Here is a 27,231-nt window from a genome sequence, read left to right as displayed (position 1 = left end):
TAAGATGCAATCTTCAACTAGAATATACAAAAGTTTTAGGAAGAAAAGGGAGATAAGAGTATTCATTTCATGAAAAATTTTTGGAGAAAAAGTAAGCAAAGAAAATGAAAATAAAAGCAGGAGGAATACAGGTATACAGAGGAAGATTTCTTTAAATAGAGAGAAGGGGTAAGAAAGGCTGATGGCCTTGGGGATCCATATTAATTAATATTACTCCACATTAATGCATATCCTTACTTCCAAAAAAGGATTCTGAGATAGTTTATGATATAAACACGTGGACTATAAGCACTAAGAGGAAGGAAAGCGGGTCTTTCATAGTCACCACGTATTCCCAGTGCATAGCAAACAGTAAGGACTAAATAAATACATGATTAAGTTAAAGCTACAAGTGGGAATGGACACCACACAGTAAGAGGGAAGGTTGAGAGAATAATGATGGATTAGTCAGTGCCAAAATCTACCTCTGATTTCCTAGCAGCATCAGTAAAAAGGACAAGTCGATACTGCAGCCAGTAACCTTCCAACAGGTACACAGGCTGTCCCCCACTGTGGGAGGTGCTGCCAGAATAAACCAGATTCATTTGCATCCTCTCCCTCAGGTGCTTTAACACAGTCAAAGACATGAGTGCACTTCAGACACCACTGAGACTACCTAGTATTCCAATGATGGTTCACCACTTTTCCTCAACACTGGTGAAAAGAAGGGGCTCAAGACTGTGGACACTCCTATGTTTCACTATTCTGCTTCCATGAAAGCTAGGAATACATAAAAGCTAGAACATAAAAGATAAAGGAGTTAGGAAAGAAAGTTTCAGATACAAAAACTAGTAGTTTTTAATTCCCTAAATTAATGCTCCATTAATGTAACTGAAATTGAGGATGATATTTGCAAATCACCCCACAGATTCAGTTCAGGTTACAACTTTATACCCAGATTGCATTCAGTTGATCTAGAACAAGAATCCCTAAAGAAATAAAAAAAAAAAATGTCTTCTAATGCCAAGTAGAATCTCCTGTATGTTTCTGGAAACAAGTTTATTTCTAAAAAGGATTTCATCAAGCATTTGTTTAAATACAATATCTAAGTGGTGGCTAATATCGCTCAACTCCAGTATAGATAAACCACAGATCTGCAAAAAAGCTATTAGACGTAGATAATTATAAAAGTTATACTAGTCAAATGAATCAGAATTAAACTAAAAAAAAGTATGGCAAAGAGACACATGCCTCTTAGCATATTAGAAATATGCACAAAGAAGTCTCTTTAGCAATAAAACTAAGGACACCATGTCTCTTGAATAATCTTTCTGTGACCAGAAGAGAACTGGGTAACTTCTTTGCTTCCATTCTTATTTTGCAAAATAGGAAGAATTCTTCATCATGTAGACATCGTTCCCTGTATGCTCTGAGGAAAAAGGTTTGATCATTTCTACCATTTACATTATTTCAGACAAAACCAATCGTCATTTCTCATTTTTATTCCTAAACCTTTTTAAAAGAAGAGGAAAAAAATCACAAGCATCAATGAAAAGTGCATATTATTATTGCTGATCTGCTGATGGGCTTTTTGCCCTCCAACAGTCTGAATACTATGGTTCCATTTTCTTCAGGAAACTGAAAACAACAACAACAACAACAGTAATCTTTCCAGATCAAACTTCCACCAAGCAGTTTTAGTACAACATTTATCATACCCAGCAAAACCACCAGAGGACAACTCCATCTGCTACAACAAAACAGAGAAAGATAAAGGTCTCCAAACACTTAATGGCACTTTCCAAAAAAAGGGCCATAAACCTAACACCACTGAAAGAGAAATGCAATCTGCACTTTGCAGACCTAGACAGGAATTGCTTCAATACTATCTTTTTCCCTCTTCCTCACCATAAAAACTACCCACCCCTAGTTGTGATGTACAGATCTACATCCCGAGACTCTTAGGAGATTAGGAACCCACAAGTGCCAACAAAGACAGGAAATGGGGACTTCTTTCCCACACAAGCTTTATTGTCATTTCATTTCAATAATTATGTATTGAGTGAACACTGAAAAGTAAAGCAAAGAGTATTCCCACTCAGAAGCACAACCAAGAAAAAGTAAGTACGACTCAAACTTGAGATACAACAACGCAATCATCCTTGTAAAACCAAGATCAGATACAGAATACCTTAACAGAAGAGGAAAATGATTCCATTCATTCATTTTAAAGCATTACTGGGAAAGAATAATTAAGGAGCCCATCATAAAGCAAACATGATATCAAAGCCATGGATTCACATTTGAGCAGATGACTTAAGAGTCGATCAAGGCTGTGGTTTGGGGTCCAGAAAAAAAAAAGTTTACTAATGCCTTCCTCGGGTCCAATTTAAAGAAGAGTTGAAAGGAAGGAATTTCAGTAGGAAAAAACAGAAACAAAAAAACCCCCAGAAGCAATTAGATACATTTTACATCCTAAACTTTATTTTGAATCCTTTACATTTACATTTTTTTTTAAGTTTTAAAAATTAGGATTAAAATTCAGCAGGGAAAAGTAAAATAATGCAAATAAAACTACGGTACCAATGACTCAGAAAATGGGGGGTGGATTCAGAAAGGTCTTTCTCTCCCTTCAAAAAAAAGTCTGCATGAAAAACAAAAGGTTTGCATGAAAAACTGTAAGTAGATGTTTGTTGCTCCTCTCTTTGTAATTGTGCATATTGTGGGATCTAAAAAATTCAAGAATGTTTCAAATTCAGACATAAGTTAAAGAGTTATCAACCTTCCTTTTTGTTATCAATGGGGAAAAAACTTCAGCTTGAGTTACTATGGGATGTGAGGGAAATAACAGGAAAATCACCCCCTACTTCGTACAGGCCAGCATTTTGTCTTGGCAGGAGAGAGAAGTGCCAGGTGAAGATCGACATCCACACAGACGCGCGTCTGTGATTCTCAATGGAGAATAAGTGGGAATACTAAATGGTTAGAGCGTGAAACCACAAACAGCTCATTTCCACAGTACCTTCTCCCAAAACTCATTCCCCAGTTGTGATCCTCATATCCACATGACACATATGGCAAATTAAAATAAAAATCAGCAACTCCTTACTTTGGAATTATTTTGAGTTTATTTTGGTGTTCAACTGTTAAATATACTTAATAATGGTGTTCAGCATGGACATCAAAATCAGCGCTTTCTTTCCCTATTTTTTTTTAACTTTACATCCACATATAATTTTTAGTACCTATAAATTCTCTAGTTCTCTCCCTTAACAAAAACAAAATGGGCATTTTTCTTTTGGGGTTCTCACTTTTCTTTACCCTCATTACTTCAGTTTTCCCATATCACCTTCCCATCATGAAAACACTGCTGTATGCTCACATTAGCAAACTTCCCGAAATATCACAGTTTACCCTTTCAAAATCACAACCTCAGTCTTCAAAAACCACATCATCATTTAAAACTGATACAATGATAAAGAGCAAGAATTGCTCATTTTTTTTTTTCTGATGAAGAATCTCATTATCGTAGGCCACTTTGGTTAGAAAGATAACATCACTGAGGTTAAGGAACACTAAATTTGACCTTCATCCTGTCATAATCAGATGACCCACCAAAGGTCCCTCGTAATACAACCAAAAACAGGAAAAGAGGAAAAACACACAAAAATAAATTTGGCTGAACTCCAGTTTTTACTACTATCCAGTTGGATGATTTTCTGACCAGTAATAATCCTTACTCCCTTGGAACTTAACCCCAGNTTTTCCAGAAATTTCTTGCCACTATTCTCTGCTCTGCCTTTTCTACCTTTTCCTTTCACAACAATCTATCTAGTAAGCATTTCTAGAAACAATTTGGATATAACAAGCTGGGAATATTAAGAATAAAGAGAACAAACTGAAATGAAAAAAGCTTCATATGACTACCAAAAACACCAGAGGACTGGTATGAGGCTCTTCTTTAGTGCCCAAGCTATGGTAACAAGTCGTGATGTGTCTTTCCCTGTTGAACACGCCAATATAAGGGAAACAGCTCCTCTTCTTTATTCTTCTTTCCCAACTACTGCCAATCACGAATGGAGCTAGAAATCTATCAGGATGAAATCAGACACATCAGAGCATTTAAACATCTAAAACTCTCAGGGTTCTGTTTATTTTCCAAATATGCACTAGCATTTCCAACTTAAGCAAACTTGATTTGTATAAAATTCAGAGAAAAACTAGCAAAGCAAGACCTCACATCTTCTTACAGCCTTCAACAAAACCTATGTCGTATAGTTAGACTATGATGAGTATGGGTTTGTTTGTTCATTTTTTTTTTAAAAATAATCTGAACTAGGCACAGAAAGTATCTTTCACAGAGTTACCTTTGGGATAAAACTATTAAAGTATGCACACACGCACACACCCATAAACACACACAAACACACACACCTGCGCTACTATTAAAGGCCTTTTCCTAAAGCAGTTGACAGGGATTTCTTTAGTAATATGAGTGAAGAACTGTGCATATTGAGAAGGGTTAAAAATATTGAGAAGATAAAAACCATCAATTCCCAACACATTATAATTCAGTAAACACCAAGTCTTAATGTTGAATACTATAAATATATCAAAAAAGGCTACATGCACACTGAAAACTGATATTTTATAAAGGCCAACTTCTGGTATTTAAAAAGTTGTGACTATATCATTTATTTTGGAAAATAAAAAATTTAAAACACAGCTTAAAAGAGAAATCACCTGTGAAACTATGCTGTGTACTCATACTCTAACTAAGTAAGATACCCTTCGGCTCTTTTTAACACCCAACTTCTAAAAGACTGTCCAAGGAAGTTATTTTGGTTTAAAACTTAACAGTTTTTATTTCCAGTTCCACATTTTCTGGTCTCTTATTTCTGTGGTTGACTAGACTCAAGCATATGAAAACAAAAAACAAAACTGTATGGACTGAATGGACTTTTTTAGTTGAAAAGGAGCATGAAATGGAGTCAAAATGGAGCATGAGAAAGTATTTTTACTGATTCTGTTTTTAAATAAACAATCAAAGCACTTGACTAAACAAGTGCTAGACTTGAAAATACTAGTCCTAGGACAATACTCTAAAATCTTCTACGTAAAATGCCTTGTTTTTGCTACATCAGGCCAATTCTTACAGTAAGTACCTGTTGTCATGTGAACCCTTCCTAAATAAGCCTCAGTGTTCTCACTGAAAAATGAGGATAATCTGCATTTCATGAGGCTGCTATAAGGATTAAATGGTTTAGCGTACATAAACTACCCAGCATGATAGCCTGAAGCACCAAAGGTACTTAATAATAAATATCAGTTGCTTTCTTCTAGAAGATTCTATATTATGAAACTTTTTAAAGGTGATTAAAGCAATGCTATTTTGAATCCATTTATTGATAAGGCATTTACAATTTTATGTTTTCCACTCTAAGACGGTCACATTTTTTTCCAAGGAAGTTGGAAGATGGGGGACCAGGGTGGGAGACAGAAACTGAAAGAGAAAAAACAACACAGATGTTGTTGCCCCTACTTTCAATTCTCTTAAGGTATTTTGTTGAGAAGCTTGACATTTTATCGCTTTTATTATCTATTTTTCCAGGAAATACATTTTTTATGTTTTTTTGTTTGTTTTAAGAAGTCAGGTCTGAAACTGAATAGGTACCCCTATGCCAAAGCACACCTCAAAGTGGGTGTCTTGGTTGCTGAACATTTTAGTTTAAGGTCTGTCTCTTTAAGAGATTATGCACAACTCAACATTCTCTCACAGTTATGAATTACTTCATACCTCTTGAAGGTCAAACTTGGTTAACTTTACATGCAAACATACTTTCTCTTTCTTTACGCTCAGCCCTGTTGTTTTCCACGCCACGGAATGCCCTGATGACTAAACTCTCCACAACCTCTCACTCTCGACTTCTCAACACCTTCTTCTCCCCTCCAACACCCCGCCTCTGGAAGAGACGCCCGGCATTGTTTGTGTGGACTTGGAAACAATACGCTTCCACTGCCGTTAATTTACATCAGATGCTGCCTGGCCGGGGGAGCAGAGTCCCGTCTTTTTTACCCTCTTTCTTCTCCCGCTCCCGCCTCCCTTTTTTAATTTAAATTACTCTTTTTATTTTAAAAACTTCCGGACGTTTTATTACCTTGGCAGCTTTACTTTTTCTCTGGACTGACTAAAAAGGTAAGTTTAAACAGTTTTTCTCAGGTTAGTGTCTTGTCTTTTCTTACACATGTATCTGACAACCAGAATCCATGGTGTTAGAGGTACAATGATGATGTTGCGTTTCTACCACGCTAACTCATGTTGGGCACCATGTCACTGTTCTTTGTAACCTAAATATACAAAAAACAAAAAGGTTATCTTATATGCAGTTAAGTTGGCTCTTCTCTAATCACCTTTATTAATAGCAACACATGTGCTCCTAAAGGATAGGAAAGGATTTGATGCTTGCTTTTGCTGTTTCCATTCTTTTTTTTTGTAGAAAACCATACATTATTCGTGCAAATACAGTAAGTCACTGTTTCCTCAAGTAATATTTAAAATTATTTAAATTTTGAAATAGAATATTAAAAATACTCTAAAGCCAGCTTTCCTTTGAAAGCCAAATGTCCCCCAAAATTGTAGAATTAAAATTTTTTTCTGCTATCTGCAAAAGAATAAAGTATGATGATTATCTTTAATAAATTTATAATTAAAGCCATCCCAGGGACCAAAATCCTAAACTTCCAACCAAATTTCACATTATTAAATATTTAACCTAAAATCAAGTTAAACATGTTCTTTCAACACAGTTTAAAAATAAGGTATGCAAAGACTTCCAGCATATGCAAATGACGCAAATCACTGAGAATCACATTTCCAATTTACAACACTTCTGCTATGTGATTCCCTAAGTATGAATACATGATTTTAACTTTTTTAGCATTTACTTTCTGCATCGCTTTTTCTTCTCTTCTCAAACTAGCTCCCCCTGCATCCCCAACACACATATAAAATAGATCATTTAGGTCAGTGGTTTTTTAGTACATCGCCCCTCCTCCTCCACTTAGACAGTCTTGCCTTTTATATCTATGTGGAGGTTCCCATGGCAACACTCACTTACACCAATACTATTTCCAACTGAAATGAAAGAAGCCAAAATCTAAATGCTCCGTTACCAAATTACACACACCCTGAAATGAGTAAGGATTTTTTTCCTATTATTTTTTTAATGAAAAAGGTGGTTTCTGGAATTTCTGCAAAAAATAGTCATTTCATATTACAGAAAAACAGACACATCGTAGGCAGTTTTATATATGCATATTATTACATGATATTTGCATGGGCTTTCATTACATAAAACTGATAGACTGATGCAAGAGGTTTACTCAGTTATCATTATGAACAATAAGTATAATTTTTACTAATCCAGCCTACTGTATCAAATTCTTTTTTTTTTTTTTTTTAATGTTGGCTACATAGCTCACAAAAACCCTGGTGAGAAATTCTAACAAAACAAGCCAAGAAGCAATTCATGGACAGCAGGAGGCAATTCCAGAACACAGGCACAATCTATAAAGAGAAACCACTACAGCTTTTTGATGTTAAATAAGTAGGAATATCAGCATACAACAAAGCTAAGAAACAGACTGTTGTATCAAGTTTAAAAGTAAAATATTCAGGGTCAAATGTCTTGAGTACCTTTGTCTAGACTATTTTCAAATTTTTATAACTTTTTATAACATAATTCTCTTTTTGTAATTCCGAAGTTTGTATGTATTTAGTTTTAGTACAACACCCATTTCAATCAAGTTATTCAAAATATAGAGAAGGAGGGGTTACGGGCCTGTGTGTGTTTAAAAGCAGGAACATCAAGGTGGGGGGTCAAACATTTACTTTGAAAACATACATTTCTGAAACAGGCTGTGTACACTTCTAAGAAGCCTCGACAGAAGAGGCAAGAATGTAAAATGAGTAAAATTTCATAAAGCTTTCTGATAAATGATCAAAGCTAAGCATTAAACATCTCCCATGGTGAATACATTTTTTAAAAGGGTAGAAATCAATAGAGTGTACACTGAACTTTATTTATTCTGACAACGTATCATAGCACCTGGACAAGTTGTATTAAATGTGTTTCTGTACAGTTTATTAATATGTGCAGGTTCATAAAAATAGAACAATGTGTATTTGAATTTAAATATCATACTTTTATGAAATTTATAATGAGGGTTTTTTTTCCCTTGCTTTTACATTATCACTTTCTTAAAATGAGCTATTTCAAAAGACTATAAAGACTCCCTCAAAACCAGTACAGGAAACTGCAAGAATTTACTTTCCCAAAAGCAGCTTTTAAGACATGAGCATGAACTGCCTAATGAATCTCATAGTTAGGCTTGTGAAAAGGACCGACTTGTACCTTTCANTGACACTTTTTTTTTTTTTTAATAAGGGCTGGGGCGGGTGTGTGTGTGTGTGTGTTGGGGGAAGGGGTGATTTGCCGGACTAGGGGGTTTCTGCAACATTTGTGAGGGTTTTTATAGGCAGGATCCTCTCTCGAGTGTTTAGAAAAGTAAAACAAAAATAACCAACTGTTAAATGTTCTTTGTATTTAAAAAAAAAAAAAAAAGCAATCCTCTGCCCACGTTTCAACATTTTACTTTCAATATTAACCACCTAAAAGCAAACATTTGCAGCATTCAGAAATCTTTTCAGGTCTTTGGAGCCATTTAATCAATCTTGATATTAGAGCTATTTTTAAGCCAACTTCAAAGGTAAAATCTAGAAAAACTATTAAGACCTCTCTTGAACAAAAAAGAATTTATTTTAAAAACCTCCCTTTATCACAAGCAGGTTTGGATGCAATGCCACCTGGTGGCACAAAAAAAACTCTTAACTAGTCTTAGGTTTTCAGAAACCGAGCTGTTGAAAGCCCAGCCATCCCTGAGACTACTCTACCCTCTCGAAACAAGTCATTCATCCTACAGTTTAAAAACAATGATTTTTATTTAAAACACTTTAAAATGTATAAGGAATTAAATGGAAGTGACAATCGCTTCCATGTTTAAATACCATAAAGGCAGCAAAATATTTCTTCAAAAACCTTAATTACACCAAAGCTTTAATTTTTAAGAGATGAAATGTTTAAGAACGGGGGTAGGGGGACAGCAAGGATGGAGTAACCGAGCTGCTTTGTAAAATTACACTGTATAATTAATTCCATGGTAAGAATGTTTTTATGGTGTGTTTTGGTGACCTTTTATTACCATCAAGTTCACAATGCTGGTGGGCTGCCTTTTAATCCCTCCGCAGACAAAGGCCCTAAATAAACACAGATCCCTTCCTGGGAAAAAGTCCACTCTGGTTAAATGGTAAGGAAATGAGTAAATCATTAGTAATCTTTAAAGCCAAAGCTATAAACTCAAGTTACCTTAAGTTGAAACGAAAGTGTCCTGCAAGAGTTTCAAAGTTCTGTCACAGATAGAAATCTCCAGCTCTTGACTCCAGACTAGGCGCCAGCTGATAAACAAACAATTTAAGTCAAGAGCTGGAGAATTCCCAGCTTTTTCATTTAATGGCTTTGGCCCAGAGTATTTATTGCCTCCAGTTTTATTCTCACTTAGCTCTAAGAGGAAATTTAAACTCATCATTATCTGCAAGCCCCATATGGGTAGCAGTCAGCTCACCTGATAGGGCCCCTCTTTCTCCGTACCAGTTTGAGACTCTACTAGAAGCGATGTAATAATGTAAACTAATTAACTATAGTTTTAGGTGGACTTTTTAACAGGCTAAATAAATTTTGTTCAATATAGTTTATATTCCCACTCGGGGTAGTAACAATTCCAAAAAGTTTAACTTTACGGTTTTACTCCAAACTACCTAGCTAAAACGGAAAAGGACATGTCATCTCTCTCTCTCATTCCCCCATGTGCTCCTGCCTTGCCTCCCTCTCTCTCCTCTCTCTTGCCCTTGTCCACTAGCCCTTGAATGTTCTATAAAGTAACTTTTCTGAATCAAATATGGACTATTCCAAATAACTGTAAAATACCCAGTGTTGTGCCATCTATTTCCTAATAGAGCCGCGTGCAAAATTTAAGATGTAAATGCCTTATCATGAAAAGCTGTGGATTTTACACAAGTACTAATAAGAATATAAAATAAAGCCCAACTGAAGATCATGAGAAATCATCAAGTATTTCTTAATGCTGTTTTTAAAAGTTTGCTATTAAAGATAGCAGATCTCAAAGTCATTATTATGCTGTTGCTTGTATTCCTTTCTCAAATTTATCATTTATTTTTAGGAAAAAATCTCATCTCTACTTAGGATTTTATGTCAAAATAATTCCTCTAACTATTGGAATGTTGGCAAATATTTGACAATTACAGTAAATCAATTAGTCTTCTTCTAGCTGCTTGTCTAATGAAAAAGTGCTGCACAAAAATGTTTATAGCCTAAAAATACACTTTATAGGTAAAGGGTTAATAAAACATGGCATTAATGCAGAAGAGAAATTCTTTCCCTCCTATTTCTTAATTTTCAGAAAGTTTTACAAACCTATCTTGGCTGGAAAAGCCAATTAACCATTTCAGTGTCTGCCAAGACTATTTTTCTACTCGTTTAATATACGTACACAGTACATTAAAAATGTTGGTCACTTGAGAACAAGCCTTACCCTAACACATAAGAATTAAGGGAAATGAAGTGCATTTAATGATAAAACTATTTGTATGCCCAGCCTCGTATTATGTTCCATTTTTTAAAACTTCCCCAAAAACGATGCCATCTCAGAGACCACAGTGGATAAACATTCTGATGACCATAACTGACAGTCAATAATTCAATAAAAAAGATGTCAGGGACAAACCTTAAAACTCTTAATACTCTTCTTAAAAAGTCCACATCTCTCATATTGATAAAAGTAATCTGACCTACATATAAAACAACAAAAACCCTCTACTTTTGGGTCAAGTTAAAATCACTTGCAAGCAAGAAGAGAAGGTAAGTAAAACTGCTACCATCCCTTCACTGGCCCTAAGGAAGGGTCCTTACTATGAAATGGGCCTCTAAATTTACATTTTTCACAACTGAACCACCCAAAGCAACGCAAAACAAAATAGAATCATACAGCAAATACTGAGAGAGAAGGATTTAAATTCAACTTACTATACTTTTCATTTGCTAACATTATCAAATTTCTTTAAGAAAATCAGACATCTAAGAAAGAAAATAAAATGAGACATCTAGAAAACCACAAGCAAGTCTGATAATGATTTGATGGCAATGGCAAGGCCCCTGTCAAATTCTTAATTCCATTTCCTCCTCCCACTTTACCCCCAATGCTTAAGTGAAACAAAACAAAGGCATAATAACACCAGGTATACTGGAACTAATTTCACACTGCTTAGGAATCAACAGATGTTAATAAAAAATAAATTATATATAAGTAATAGCTGCAGGGGATTTATTTGCTAAATATACTTTACCTTTATATAAACACCACAAAGCAGTTCTGAACTGTGACCAGACTCAATTGTGTCTGGTCTGACTTACATCCTGAATGGCAATTAAAGGACATTAAAAATACCCTAGGATTACTTCAGACAGGACCCCTGCCTTATCCATGCACTTTCCAACATAACCATGTGAAGAGAACACAGTGTCCCCCCACCACAGGACAGAGCCTGGCAGGATCAACCCTGGTAATGGTTACCTGACTGAAAATGTCAATGCAATTAAAAGCGCCGCAATTAAAACCTAGCCTGCAGACTTAGAGATGGGGGAGCTGCAAACTGCAAGAGTAAATCCTTAGAAATAAACTAGGTTGTTATTAGCAATAATAATTATTATTAACAATAAATGATAACAGTAACACAAGCACTAAGTGAACTGATGACCTGGCCTTCTCGAACCCATTCTTCTACTATTTTCTTAAGAGACAGATTATTAAAGCTGCCTCAACTATGCTACCTTGGGCAGTGAGGCAGCCGCCTTCTCTAAACGTGCTAAGAACTCATTAACACCTTATATAGGGGCTCCTGTCCGTGACATGTTGTAGGGAGTCTTAAGCCTGCCAAAGAATGTAAAAAGAGGTTTTTATGGGTACCTCTTCTTAGGGACTAATTTCAAAGAAATCCTTGGAGTTTATTTACCAAAAATTTCTGAACTACTTGTGCAAACTGGAGAAAATCCTAGGCAAAAATAAAGGTATCTTCCAGAGACAAAAAGGATAGTTAATGAATACAAAGTGATAAGTAAAATTATAGGCAAATGTGAACAGCTGACATAATTAAGCCATTTCTAGTGCACTGGTATTGATGAATCTTAGGTCACTTTTAAGGAAATGGATTTGTCCATCAAACAAAGGTAAAGAAAATTTTAATTATTTGAGTTACCAACGTTTTAAACAACATGAGAACCGACCAAAAAAAGGCTTATTTTAGCTAATATTTTTCAAGACAGAGTAATTCAAGTCTCTTATACAAAAGTCAATGCCATGAAATGCTTTTTTAAACTTTTTAAAAAATGTTTGTTTATTTTCCAGAAAGAGAAAGAGAGACAGTGAGAGAAAATAAGTGGGGGAGGGGCAGAGAGAGGGACACCGAGGATCCGAAGCAGGCTCTCCAGGCATAGAGCCCAACGCAGAGTTTGAACCCAGGACCTGCAAGCTCATGACCTGAGCTGAAGTCAGATGCTTAACTGACTGAGCCACCCAGGTGCCCCTCAATTTTTTTTTTTTTTTTTAAGTAATCTCTATGCTCAACATGGGGCTTGAACTCCCGACCCCAAGATCAAGAGTCACATGCTCTATCGACTAAGCCAGCCAGCCGCCCCTGCCACAAAATGCTTTCAAATTTTATATAATAGAAGCTAATAATGTAACAAGAAATAAAAATCATAGTAGTACAATTCTTTAAAGGGAAGTACTCATGAAAATGAATTATCTTAACCATATTAAATCAACTCATTTCAAAACATTAAAAAAATTAAATCTTCCTGAGTTAAGACTAAAATGTAAGAATAAATGCCACACATAATACTACCGTTTAATCAAACAGCTTGTGAGAACATGAAAAAAAGAAAGAGGGAACACCCTTCCCTCTCCACACATTATATAGCAACACAAATTCAGTTGTATGAAATTTGGTAAAAGCATTTACTTTTGGACAGAAATAGCAATGTTTCAGCCCAAAGGCAAGTAAATCTGCCAAGTTATAAACCTCTCTAAGAAAACGTTTTAATGAAATGCCAACAAATCCTTAACTATAATGGTGTTAGGTGCCAAAACAGAAATAATTTTTGTTTTTGTGGTCCCTTTACCCTAAATTAGATACAGATCTAGTGGAAAAACAGTAGATACCCAGTTCACTGAGCAGTTGAGGCCAAGACTACACACTTGATTTTAAAAACAATAAAGGAGTGTGTGTGAGACTTTCATTGAGGAATTGAGCAAGCGAATGCAGGGCTCTAACAGAAATCCCTTAATAGGTTTTGTGCTCACTACCCCATGTTCTAAGAACACCTCGAACAAATTACTGAAACTTAACCCAGCCAAATGAGTATAAAATTTGGTTTCCTGGTAGGCAAATACATACACATCAGTTCAATTATTTAATTTTGACATTAATCCCTAACCAGAGCAATACAGCGCAGTAAATCAATGAGGCTTGCCGGCTCAGACAGCCCTGGGCTAAGTACAAATGCCACTTCAGAGTCACTTCAGCTCAAGGTCTCTGGGCAACTCTACAGACATATTAGGCAGCCAGTGAGTTTATTCTTCAATTATTCAAGCACAGTTAAGTGCTGTAATTATGCCCCTGGAACAGACTGAATAGTATTTGGTCATTAGTCACAAACAATTGTTTTTAATCTGCTTTATGTCTAGCATCCATTACACATGATTGCTGATCAAATTGGAACTAACCTTACAGGAGCAGACCCTCTCAAAAAAAAAAAAAAAAAAAGCATGTATCCAAAATGGTATGACTAAACAACATTTGACTATTAAAAGATTACAGCTTTTATAAAGATGTGATTTGCACAAGACCGATAATAGATTTAAGGCATCCTATCTGAGGCCAGTGTCAAGGGCTAACTTACAGAAACCCTAGTTAGCTTTACTTTGATACCCACAAACGGATAAATGAAGGCATGGTGTGAGGCATAGGGGGAGTCGATTTAATAAACACTGAGTGCAATTACCTGCCACATCCTAGTGATACAAAGATAAATGTTCCACAAACATACTGAGGTTGTTCATGCCTCAGGGCCCTGAGAGCAGCTTCCTCTGCTGAACACCCTTCCCCTAGACTTGTGCCTTCACATCTCTGCCTAACTGCCTCTTCCCCAAAGAAGGCATCCTGTCCACTCCCTTAAGTCTCTGTTTCATTGCCTGTTTACTCTGCCTTTTTTTTCCCTTCTTCATAGCACTTACCATTGAAATTATTTTTGTTAGTTTATTCTCTATTCCTAACTCATAAACTCCATGTGGCAAAAGACTGCCTATTTTCAAAGCACTAACTCCAGTGCCTAGACCATACCCACCACATAAAAGTACTCAGTAAAGGTTTGTTGCATGAAATGAAGAGGGAAGTTTGTCTCTTGCAATCAAGGTACTGTCAGCAGAATATAAAGAAAAGAGTGTGTAATCAGAAAACAATATATAATCTTGCAGGGATTATATAATAATTTTAAGTACATTTCACTGAAGACCTTTATTTTTTTTACAACCTTCATTTGTAGAGTTCCTTTCTTTCCCTAAAAGTTCTAGGCTATCCCTAATATCAAGTGAATTTTGAATTTATTAACAGTACAACAAAAACTGAAACTGAAGGTGATAAGAGAATTGTATGAACTAACCAATTTCCTTTTTTCCTTGCTTAAAGAATAGTCACTAATGAACTATAAAATCTAATTCCAAATTCCACTGGTTCATTCCCGTGGATGGAACTGGGAATCATCTATGAGGTTTGTCGTTAATCTTTAATATAAATTTTCCATTTCCAGAACTAAAAATTCTACTGTTGCCCCGGAATCAACTGTATAAATCTAATCTGGTATTATTCTTTCTCTACATACCCATGCAGGTAAAAGTCAAAGTATTAGCAGCCATCCCAGAAAGGACAAAGACAGTATTTCTTTACAATGCCTGACATGTTGGTATGATCAAATTGTTAGTGTAGAGTTTCCTTTCTGGTTGCTAATTACCGAGAAGACTGCTGTGCTACATTATTTTGCAGTTTGTAACTATTCACTCATCATTTTTATTTGTATGCTTCCCTAAATCATAAACTTCTAATGTAAGAACTTCCTCTAAGTTGTTCTGAATATTATTCTACTTCGTTTATCCTACCCCCACCCCTGTGATCATAATCATACTTCCCAATGGCATCTAATATTACAATACAGCATTTTGAAAACCGTAATTACTTAATATATTACTGATGTTAGAATTCAGGGCAGATACTTGAACTTCAGAGAGAGGTCAATGATCTGGAAATAAATAAACTGGAGTACAGCCTGGGAATGAGGAAATAACTGCAGGAAAGCTCAAATTATTTAACATTAATCTTGAAAATAAAAATATAGAAGATCTTTAATTCGATCAATCACACTTTATTACATGCTCACCAGGAGATATACACTGGAGATAGAAAGTAGAGAAAGACATGGCATCTGCTCTCTTCAGAGTCTAGCAGTGGAAGAAACGGGCACAAACAAGGACACCATGTTCTTGCAGTAGCAAAGATACTATACTGTGGGGACACAGAAGGGCATGGAAAATAGTTTCACTGCCTTCAGTTATAATCCTATCAACTCCATTTCCTTAAACCTTAGAACAGATCCTATCCTAGTCAAATTCAAACATGTCAGGGATGTGTCAAAATATTACTTTACTGTCTCTTTTTCTGGACATTAGATTAAGCAGCATCAGCCAGTGGATCCAAAACATGAAAGACCCCCAAAACTCTGGTTCTATCCCAACTCATCAGCAGAATAAAAGACTACTGATAAGCCAGCTAATAAACATTTTGGGATGGGGTCAATACAATAGGACTAATCTGATCCCTGCAGAGGTCCCCAGGTTTGAAAATTATGTCTTCTTAACCATTTCTTCTCAAACGACTGGAACAGAAATGTTAGGCCTCTTCCGGGTTAGAAGCCAATCTCTGAGAGTTAGAAAAGAAGGTAATTCTCTCTTCACTTCCCCACCAAAGGTTTCACTACAGGCCAGTGCCAGTTAGCTAGCAAGAGAGAAGACAGAGGACCAGCACTAGATAAAACTGTTAGAAATGGTGTTAACATGGGGCGTCTAGGTGGCTCAGTCAGTTAAGCGTCTGACTTTGGCTCAGGTCATGATCTCGTGGTTCGTGGGTTTGAGCCCCGCCCCGCATCAGGCTCTGTGCTGACAGGTAGCTCAGAGCCTGGAGCCTGTTTCAGATTCTGTGTCTCCCTCTCTCTCTGACCCTCGCCTGCTCACGCTGTCTCTCTCTCCCTCAGAAAAAACAAAAACAAAAAAAAAAAACAACACATTGATGAAAGAAAGAAATGGTGTTAACAGGCTTTGAAAAAGAGAAAGGCCACCACAGGGTGGGACTAAAGGGAAAAAAGGTGTGGCAGTGTGTGGGAAGATCTTAAGATTGAGATGGGAGAGTAAGATTCTAGTTCTAGATTGGCTATGAAGCTAGAGAATCCTGGCCAAATCATTTAACCTCTTTGGGTCTCAATTTCTCATGTATAAAATAAGAAAGTCAAATTAAGTTATTACTGAAGTCCCTTCTACTAATAAAACTCAATTCTAAGAGCACAAAAGACACTTAAAAGCTAGACATACTATTTAACTCCAGCAAGTCCATGAAAACACCATAACAAGATTTACTGAATTTTTACCAACTTACTTTTCCAGATCTTACCAAATATAGGTATCTCATATCAGCTCACCAGGGTGGCTACTTTGGTAGCATATAGGCAAGCATTCTCCTTTGTAATCAGGAATATACAGATAGAAGTCAGGGACCGGTTGGCAGCAAACAAAACTCTTCTGGACTGGCTTAATAATAAACTTCATTTTAGAGACTTAGCTTTGGCATTATAGTTGGCCTTTATGCTAACTGTGGTACCATCATTCTTCAGGAAGGCTTTAGAACACTTAGACTACATAAGCACAGGTGGCACACTGATTGATACGTTAGGCAACACACACTTCTACATAATAATGGAAATATCAACTATATTGGCTCCATCAGTTTTCCATTGCTACATAACACCCCAAACTTCGTGGGTTTATTTGCTCACAGTTCTGCAGGTGAGCATTTTGGACTATTGTAGCTGGGCAGTTCATTTGCCTGAGCTCAGTAATGCAGCTGCAGTCATCTGGGAACTTGACTCTGGCTAGATGGTCAAGATGGCCTCACTTGGATACTTGGTGGTTAGTGCATCTTTAGGAGGCTAATCCAGGCTTCTCTATGTGACAACAGAAGAGTCCCCAAGAGCAAGACAGGGCAAAGTGCTTTTCAGGTCTATCCCTGTGTAACATTTGCTAACACACCACTGGCCAAAGCAAGTCAGATAGTTCAGAGTCAACGCAGCACATGGATACATGCATGGATACACAGAGCAGATTCAGAGATGGGAGTCATTAAAGGTCATTACTGTAACAATGTACTACGCTAGCTGTTAGGTATTTTTAGCACTGTAAGGAGATGATGATTTTACAATTTAAAGGACAAACTTCCATTTAGCAATTTTTTTCCTCCTTCGATTAAATTAGAACTTTACAGAAAATAATTTTTAAAAATCTAGTCTTGGTCTTGAGCAAATGACTGGTTTCTTCAGTCCAGCCTTTCTAGAAAGCCTCCCACTAGAAACAAGTCTTCAACTACTAATTAAATGTGTATATATGCACACATATATGTGTGTGTGCATGCATGTATATATATGGTATCTGATTACAGAGTAATTTTGGAAAATTTGGAAATTATGGAAAATCATAATACCTATAATACTATCATTCCAAAATACCCAAATACCCACTATTAATATTTGATATAATAATATGCTTTTATTTTATTTAAAAAAAATTTTTTTTTTAACATTTATTCATTTCTGAGAGAGTGTGAGTGGGGGAGGGGCAGAGAGAGAGGGAGTTACAGACTGAAGCAGGCTCCAGGCTCTGAGCTATCAGCACAGAGCCTGACACAGGGCTCGAACCCACGAGCAGCAAGATCATGACCCGAGCCAAAGTCAGATGCTCAACTGACTGAGCCACCGAGGCGCCCCTGATATAATACTATGCTTTTAGAATTTTATTAGTGAGAATCCTTGTCCTCTGGTTGAGATGATCATATGATTTTTTAAGTATGCAAATGTGGTGAAATGTATTTATAGATTTTCTAATGTTAAGTCACTTGTGTACGTATAGGATAAAACAAACCTGCTAGTAGTGCTTGATCTCCTTTAGTGCTTGCTTCGGCAGCACATATACTAAAATTGGAAAGAACTCTTTTATATATGGTTGGATTTAGTTTGCTAATATACTTTTTAAAAATTTTTACTTCTGGGGCGCCTGGGTGGCTTAGTCGGTTAAGCATACGACTTTCGCTTAGATCATGATCTCGCGGTTCGTGGGTTCGAGCCCCACGTCGGGCTCTGTGCTGCCAGCTCAGAGCCTGGAGCCTGTTTCAGTCTGTAACTCCCTCTCTCTCTGACCCTCCCCTGCCCACACTGTCTCTCTCTCTCCTAGAAATAAATAAAAACATTTAAAAAAAATTAAAAAAAAAAATTTTTACTTCTGTACTCATAACTGATATGGACCTAAAATTTTTCCTCTCTCATTTCTCTTTTTGGTTGAAGCATCAGAGTTACTCAGGTCTCCAGAATGAGTTGCACAGTGTCTCCTCTTTTTCTAATGTCTGGAAAAGTTCATGTAAAAATTGAAATTACCTGCTCCTTGAAATCCTGGTAACATTCATCTATAAAGAATCATCTGGGCCTAAAGTTCCCCTTGTAAAATGATTTTTTCTTTTTTACCATTCCCTTCACTTCTTTAACAGTTAAAAGATGATTCAAGCTAATTACTTCTTGAATCTGTTCTGAAAAGTTACATCTTCTAGGAATAGCTCTATCCCTACCCACAGCAGTTTGGACCAAAAATTCATAACTCTTCAAAGTTGTGACATGGTTTTGTCTGAACTTAGAACAAGCAATGTATTTTGAGCGTACTAAATAACAAAAGTGAGTTTTGTTCTGTTTTCATTTTTAGGGAGGAAATGGAGACACTAATAACAGGTCTAAAAATAACTGGATGTGTCGTGGGTACCACAAAATTGTAATCGCTTCTTCTGACAAACAGAAGTAGGTGTGCACAGATGTTAGCTGCCACTTACCACCGGAAACCGGGGCATCCATGAAAACTGCTCCCATCTTCTCCACTTCTTTGGCCAATTCTTTCGAAACTGCAGGATCAATAGTACTGGAGTCTATTAATAGTGAGCCCTTCTTCACTTTTCTAAGTAAACAGATAAAAATAATAGTTTAATTATAGGTTTATCGTTTTAAAAATAGCGTTTATAATTCTGAATAAACATTTCATGCAGCCACCTACAGAATTAGAATCTACTAAAAGCTGCCAGGTATCAAGGAGGTCTTTGGTTTAATATTAAAAACATTATTAGAACTGGTTAAAAATCTCAAATTAATTTTCAGATCAATTAAAGTTCAAAGTAAACCTAAACTCTTTCAAACAAACTTAAATAATCTAATAAACCGCATGCTATAAATTTTGGTTTCGGGTGAAACACACAATACCATAATAATATAGGTAAGCAATTTAAAACACCTGTTAACTTTAAAAGGTCTATTTGGTAAGATTTGAATTTTTGTTTGTAAAATAGCTGGGCTCTTTAAAAAGTATTTTATTTGTCTTTAATAAGCCATGTTGCCAATTCCACATATCCATGTCCTTTCCACAAGGCAGAATAAACACAAGCCACTGAAATTTAGCCATTTGCTCCAGGGTGGTATATTCTTTAATAATTACAGCTTTTTAAAGACAAAATAAAACATCAAAGAGGCAGAAAGGACAATATAGGAATGAACCTGGAAATCTCATGAATAGAGATTTTTTTTGCTTTTTATGGTAAATGTATGTATGTGTTCCACACACACACACATACACACACATTGGCAAAACAGGGAAACAGTCTTTTCCTCTGTCATATTTTACACTAATGCTAAATGGCATTCTTATAATAAGACAATTTTGTTTGTATTGTAAGGACAGATTATATCTACCTACATGGTTCCCTTATAATCTATGTCTATCTTCACTGGCTAGGAAACTGACTTAAATTATAATTTATTTAAAGGGCAATGGCTTACCTTTCATTCAAACTTCCCAAAGTCCTTACTACAGATCAACTAACCCAGATGACATGTAATCATAATTATGATTGGAAAATTAGATATATAAATACTGAAGAAAGAAGTCAAAAATCATTTCTAAAAAACTATTAAAAGAAAGAAAAATCTTTCTATAGAAAAAATAGCATGCAAAATGGTATAAAAAACCGTTTTAAACATAGGAACCGATCTAGCCCAAATGCAATGATATATTCCACAGAAAGGAAATAGCGTGTTGTATTATAGGTCACTGAAATATGTGCAGTTTCACTTGATACAACCTAAAACATAAGTATTACACTTAGCAATAATTAATATTATGTGATATTAACATTCTTAAGGTCTTAAATATATATTTTTTTTAATTTGAGAGAGAGAGAGAGAGAGACAGAGACAGAGAGTGCACAAGCAGGGCAGAGGGGCAGAGGAAGAGAGAATGAGAACCCTAAGTAGGTTTCACACTCAATACAGAGCCTGGTGCAAGGCTCGATCCCACAACGCTGTGATCATGACCACAGCTGAAATTAAGAGTCTGATGCTCAATTGGCTGAGCCACCGAGGCGCCCCAAAGGTCTTAAATCTTGAAGCAAATGGGAAAGTGTATTAAAAATTACATATGCACTGGGTATGGGGAAATGATCCTGACCTAGAAGAAAATAAAGAACCACCCGTAAAAAGCAAATTATAGTTCAATCTAAAGCCACAATATATGAAAGCACTCCCTAGACAAAACTGCTCTGCTAGTTGGCCACCACAGTCCTTAGTAAAGAATATTAATAAACATTTTGTCTCCACACAAATTTTTGGTGACTTTCCCTGAAGAGGCAAAGAAGCAGGCAATTAAGCAGGGCTGTAATTGGAACAGACTAGATAATGAGACCACTAAGTCCCCTCAGGACCGTACACACCATGGGCCTGACGGCTCCGTCCAAAATGAGTGTCTTTCAATCTTCCCTGAAATCTAAACATTTATCTTATCAGTTTTCTGCCTAATATCCAAGTGTCTTTGCTTGCAAGTTAGTTTTCCAAGGCAATTCAATGTCCAGACATGTCAAAGTTCATGTATAAGAGTTTTATGAAATGATAAATCCCTTCTTTTGGCCTTACGTATGTCTACAAGACCTACCAGTTTGTCCTCTCCTTGCTGAAATTCAACAACAACAAAACAAGTTATAAACAGCAATCAGGAAGACCAGAAAATTAAATTGGAAATTCAACCACTGTCATTCTAACACAACCACAAGGATTTGGCAATAGGCAGAAAGTAACCAAAAGATTCTCAAAGCCAGGGAAGCTAAGCACTGGCTAGAAAACTCTGACCCAAATTATATTTTATTTAAAGAGCTACTGCTAACCTTTAATTTCAACTTCTCAAAGTTCTTACTACAGATGTACTAACCCAGAGGACATACAATAACTTTTTATAATATAATAAAATGTTAAATAATGGTGTTCTTTCCAATGTTTGGTTTTATTTTTCATAGAAACCTTTCCCTGAATTTCTATAAACCATAAGAAAATTATGCTTGTAACATTTGTATGGTTTAAAATGCAAGCTTTAAAAGTCTCTTAAACATGTTAGCAATGAAAGCATAAGTTTAATGCAAGAGTTAAGGAAAGAAACAGAAGCAAAAAATATTATTCCCCAAAGTCACATACTTGCTTTTAGTGAAAAAAGAAACCCTTTACAATAAGAGAGAAACCACACCATTCACTTTTAAGAAATAAGAAAACAGTATAGAAAGTTTTAACAAACATCACTGTAATTTCCTATAATGTTAACAAATACGAAATTCATGAACTATCACAACACGAAAATTTCCATAGTTGAGAGATACATACTTTAGAATTCCATTTGCTCCAGAATAAGCTTCTATTGCATTGATACTGGTGGGCAACATTGTAATAATTCTGTCAGCTTTTTCAGCTACATCTGCTGGGCAAGACACTACCTTTAAAAGAAATCACAAAGGCACATAAATTAAAATGGAGGCAGTTTCAAAAGCACAAGTAGGATCACTTTTTAGCCATGCTGACAACACTGACAGTGAACAAAACGAATTTATTGCCCAATGACCAAAAAAAAAAAAAAAAAAAGCTTACTGCCTAAAATAAAGAGTCTATCCCTTACATACATACAGATGCAGTTTCTACGGAATCAAATCCACTGTTTATTTTAAAAAGTGTGAAGTGAGTTGAGGGGAAAAGGGCAAAACCCAACAGTCCTGGGAACAGACATACTTCTCATGGATTCCTCCAACTTGGATTCTTAAACAGCATACTTTTTGGTAGATGCTTGACTAAGAAAAACATCCTTGTGCAACAGGGATGGTAGCTAAAGTGTAGGATTCACCGGTGATTTCATAGGCAGCAAAACCCCCTAGTAAATTTTCAAGTCCCGTTCACCACCATTCTCTAGTCTCCATTTCCAAAGAAAAAAAAAATTAAGCCTGTACAGAAAAGAAAAGGTCAGGACAAGGACATGAGCACTTACTGTACTAGCTGTAAGTATCCCACCATAAAGGCTGAGTGTGTAAGCTCCCAGGATACACGTAGAAACTACAGATAACAAGACATACAAATAGGCATCAAGGTACGCTCTCACTTCTGCCCTCATTTCTGCCTTATGATGGCCACAAGCATACCGTACAGGAAAGTTACGGTCCATCCTTTGTGTGTGCGTGCACGGACGCACACGCCCTCACTCACGTTCCTGCAAACCCCTGCTCTGTCTCACACACGCACCCTGATACACTGGCAACCAAAGAGGTCAGAAGAGACTGGGAGCTCCCGTCTTGAGTCAAACTCTCCTTTAACAGAAAGACTCCATCACCCCAATTGTTCTCTTTTAAAAAAAGACAAAGGGCTACCTGGAGGATAACTGCAGATTTCTCTGTAGAATAATGAACATAGGTGTTAACAATGGACATATTTTCTGCTAGGAAATGTAAGCATCCTGGGAATGGGAATGCCTCTGCTTTTCATAGGGCAGAATTACAGCTAATGCCTTCCTTTCGTCTTCGATGTGCAGTTGACGAGGGGGAAAGAATGGGAAGGCAAACAGTGTGTGGTTTAAATATTACGAGCTAGAGTTGACCACAATTCAATTTTCCCTAGAAGACTATTAGCTCCTAAATCAAATTCTAGATACAGTTTTAACAGAATTTCCTGTCATATTTTAAAATTTCAGGCGAAATTAGTATCCTAGCATTTTGTGTACTAATATTAAATGACATAAAATATCTCAGACCCTAAGACAAAAAAAAAAAAGCAGATATTCTCTCTTTTAATGTTTCATTCTAAAGGCAAAATGGCACTTTAGAGTCTACAGTGCAGCACATTCAACATGTACATTTTGATACATCATCAGGATTTGCCCCCAAAATTCTGAAAAAAAATGTTTTTTCCATGTAATTACGAAGAAATACTTCAGTTCAATAAAAACCTTTCCTACGCCCAAATAACTGCTGAGATTCAAAAGGAGGGGACTATTTGCTGGCAAACAGTTCAAGTTTACTCAGGAAAAACAGAGCTTAGTAAGACGAGTATAAAAAAAGGAAAAGCTGTAGGCGTCCTATTCCTCTACTCCTGGACTGCACCAAAAATATGGGTTATACAGAGAGCCTCATCCGTTCATCCCTCCTTAAATGAAGTAACACACATGGTGCATGATGGCATACCTTTCAGTGGCCTTTCCTTCCATTATCAACTCCATTCCTCTTGATATTTCAGGGACCTCGGTAAGCCCTGAGGTTTAAGAGTCAATTTCAGACTTTCTTTTAGGAATTCAGTGAGTCTCTTCCATTGAAGGAAGGGCAATTCCACCTAGAGAACTCCTCAGGGACACTGACAATTAGTTCCCAGATCTAAGTGTACTTCACACGTTCAAGCTTCTCATACCCATGAACTGGCAGTGCCAATTCAGGCAACTGCCAAGTGCATGGGGTGCCCAATCAGCCCCCTGCATCCCTAGCATCTGCTTTTTGGGATGCCTGGGTTGCCAGAGTCCTGCTAACCCCACAATTATATAGGAAAGTGGTGTCAAAGCTCACAGGTCTGGAAAAAACACACAATGATAGTGATAGCTGGAATGTCACCATTAACTGGCCACAACTGCTCCATATCTAATGACTATATATACTTGGTACATTGTAATAACAGGGTCTCTAATTTGCACTGCAGAAGGCATGCTTATCAGACAGACAGACATGTGTGCCTAGCTATTCAAATCATTTTGACTTCCATGTGATGTCTTCAAGACTCTGAAATAATTGACTGACAAAATTTGGCTACGACTCAAAAGCTTGGGGAGGGGGGTTGGGAAGGGGAACAAACCTTGTTGCCAGTCTGACACTAACCACAGAAGCCTTTAGGAGCCAAACTAATTAGAGTCCCTTCACTTACATTTACTAATTGAATGGATAAGCAAAGACAGCATGGATCACTGAAAGGAACACTAATTTGGGAAGTCAGAAACCCAGGTTTACTTTTTTTTTTTAATGTTTATTATTTATCTTTGAGACAGAGAGCAAGCGAGCGAGCGAGAAACAGAGAGAGCACCAGCGGGAGAGGGGCAAAGAGAGAGGGAGACACAGAATCCGAAGCACGCCCTGAGTTGTCAGCACAGAGCCCAACACAGGGCTCGAACCCACCAACCGTGAGACCAGGACCTGAGCCAACGTCAGATGCTCAACCAACTGAGCCACCCAGGCCGCCAGAGACCAGGTTTAGTTGCAGCTCAGCCACTAAGCTGTTGTGTGATTTGGTGCAGATCAACTCAACCTCTCTGGCTTCAGTTTCTGAATCTACAAAATCATCTGAGTTATCTTTAAAGGTTTCTATCTCCAAAGTAGAAAGGAATCCTACTTGAAGTAATTTTTCACATTTAGTAACCCTAAGTTCTAGGAAGGCACAGCCTCGGTGGAAACGGGCTCCCAGGACAGGCTGCATCTACAGTGGTCAGTACAAAGGCCCAGCATTAGCAAGATGCTTCTATACCTCCCTGTGTGTAGACAGTCGCTGACCTGGCTGGCTCTGGGCCATGGCTCTGCTCCGCCATAACCATGCAGACGGGTCTCTTGCTAATTCTAAGTGCCTCACTCTTAAAGTATTATGAATTAAGATGTCTCTATTTTTCCATTATCTCAATTTTAACTACAGGAGAGGGGTTCCCTTGTGTATCACAGTATCCGTAGTCTTTAAGAATTTTTGTAGCCAATTTCTCTGGGTTTAGATTCATCCATATGCCAGTTCTCATCACTGGCAGGTATGTAACACGAAGAGTAGAAGACGACCAGATGAATTAAAGGCAAAATCTGCTTTGCTGGGTAGGGGGAGGATGAGAGCATCCAGGCCCAGAGTAATCTGAAGGGATGGCATCTCCCTTTTACATGTCCATCGGAAGCTGACAACAATCCACTCCATGTTTTTTTAATCTTTCCAAGTAGAAAAGCACACTTACTTCAAAATTACACTCCAGTTGAAAAACTGACAAAAACAGTTTGTGCTTACATCTTGAAACATCTGGTCAACAATGATGGAGCCCACTCAGCAAGAGTCTTCATTTAACAAGAAGCAAGTGGATGCCAGCTTAGATCCCAAGAGAATTACTTAACCAAACATGCTCAGCCTTACAACCCAGGAACAGCAAGATAGTTTCCAAGTTTTTAAAGAGAAAACAAAAGAAAAGACCATTTAGTTAAGCCTCGTTCATCCAGCAAGAAACTCACACAGGAATGGTGTAAGCCCCCAAGCCTTTTGGCATAGACCAGCAGCATCTCCAAGGAAATTCCTAGACAACAAAAATGAAAATGAGGCACAATTTGTATGCCCTTGATGCTAATGCTTAAAAAGAGAAATCATGTTCTTTTGTAAAATAAAAGTGGGACAGAAGGGACAGTGCAGAATACGTCCTCAAACTGGGACGCCATCAAATCACTTTACCTCCTAGTTTGCTTTTCATTTTTTCCATCATTCTTTAACTTACAAATATGTCTCTAGCTCTCTTCCAAAGCACTCTGGACTCGGTGATGATACAATGACAGTGGTGTGTTTCTGTGTGTAGTGTTGGGGAATAAAGATTTGGGAGAGAGATGGTAGGGATATAACAATCACAAAAATGGCAGCAAAAACAGCACTTTCTATGTGTCGGGTTCTCCAGGACTAAAAAGGTAGTACTATTAACCCCAGTTTATAAAATGAGGAAATTTAAGTAGAGAGAGATTAAATAATCTGTCCAAAGTCACACAGTCAGCATATGGGAGAGCTGAGATTGAAGCCCAGGCAGTCTGGTTCCAGGGTGTATGTTTTTATACCACTGCATTCACAACTTATCAAGTCATGATTTCTGACATACAAAGGCTTGATAATTACCATGGATTACATTCTTATAAAAGATTCTAAAAGCTGAAATGAGGCATCATTGTAGGTTAAACCTGAGTTTCCAACAGAAATAAGGATATAAGAAAAGGATATTGAAAGATGAATGCCCACATTTTTTATGGAAATGACCACAAATAACATACTTAACCAATTATAAATGCCCTTTCAAAACAGGTTAAGCTTTTTAAATAAACTGGGCCCAACATGGGGCTTGAACTCATGACCCCAAGATCAAGAGTCAAATGTTCTACTGACTGAGCCAGCCAGGTACCCCTAGAATAGATTAACATTTAAAGGCACAAACATATTGATTAAATACCATCAAACATGTCAAAGATTTTTATCATGTCATGTTTTTATTTCCTTCATAACCCATTTAGTATGCTCTACTACTAGCTAAGGCTTGAAGAAAAGCTCCAGGATCAGAATATTCTGAAACATCTCTTCACCTGAAACTGCAGGTATCCATTTTGCACCT

General features: G+C 36.9%; 1 protein-coding gene across 1 annotated transcript in view; it reads right to left on the bottom strand.

The window, feature by feature from the left end:
* The window catches only part of HIBADH (3-hydroxyisobutyrate dehydrogenase), a 105,367-nt gene that overhangs the window by 61,758 nt on the left and 16,378 nt on the right, over window positions 1-27,231 (bottom strand). Inside the window, exons 3-4 of the mRNA XM_077775394.1 lie at window positions 22,215-22,324; window positions 19,358-19,479 (exon numbers count right to left, since the gene is read on the bottom strand). Coding sequence (XP_077631520.1) covers window positions 19,358-19,479; window positions 22,215-22,324 — 232 coding nt within the window. The remainder of the gene's footprint in view (window positions 1-19,357; window positions 19,480-22,214; window positions 22,325-27,231) is intronic.

Source organism: Crocuta crocuta, unplaced genomic scaffold (genome assembly GCF_008692635.1).
Source record: "Crocuta crocuta isolate KB4526 unplaced genomic scaffold, BGI_CrCroc_1.0 scaffold197, whole genome shotgun sequence".
In the NCBI taxonomy this organism is placed as follows: domain Eukaryota; kingdom Metazoa; phylum Chordata; class Mammalia; order Carnivora; family Hyaenidae; genus Crocuta; species Crocuta crocuta.
The sequence above is the reverse complement of the archived record's forward strand: the minus strand, read 5'-3'. Positions and strand labels throughout refer to the sequence as shown.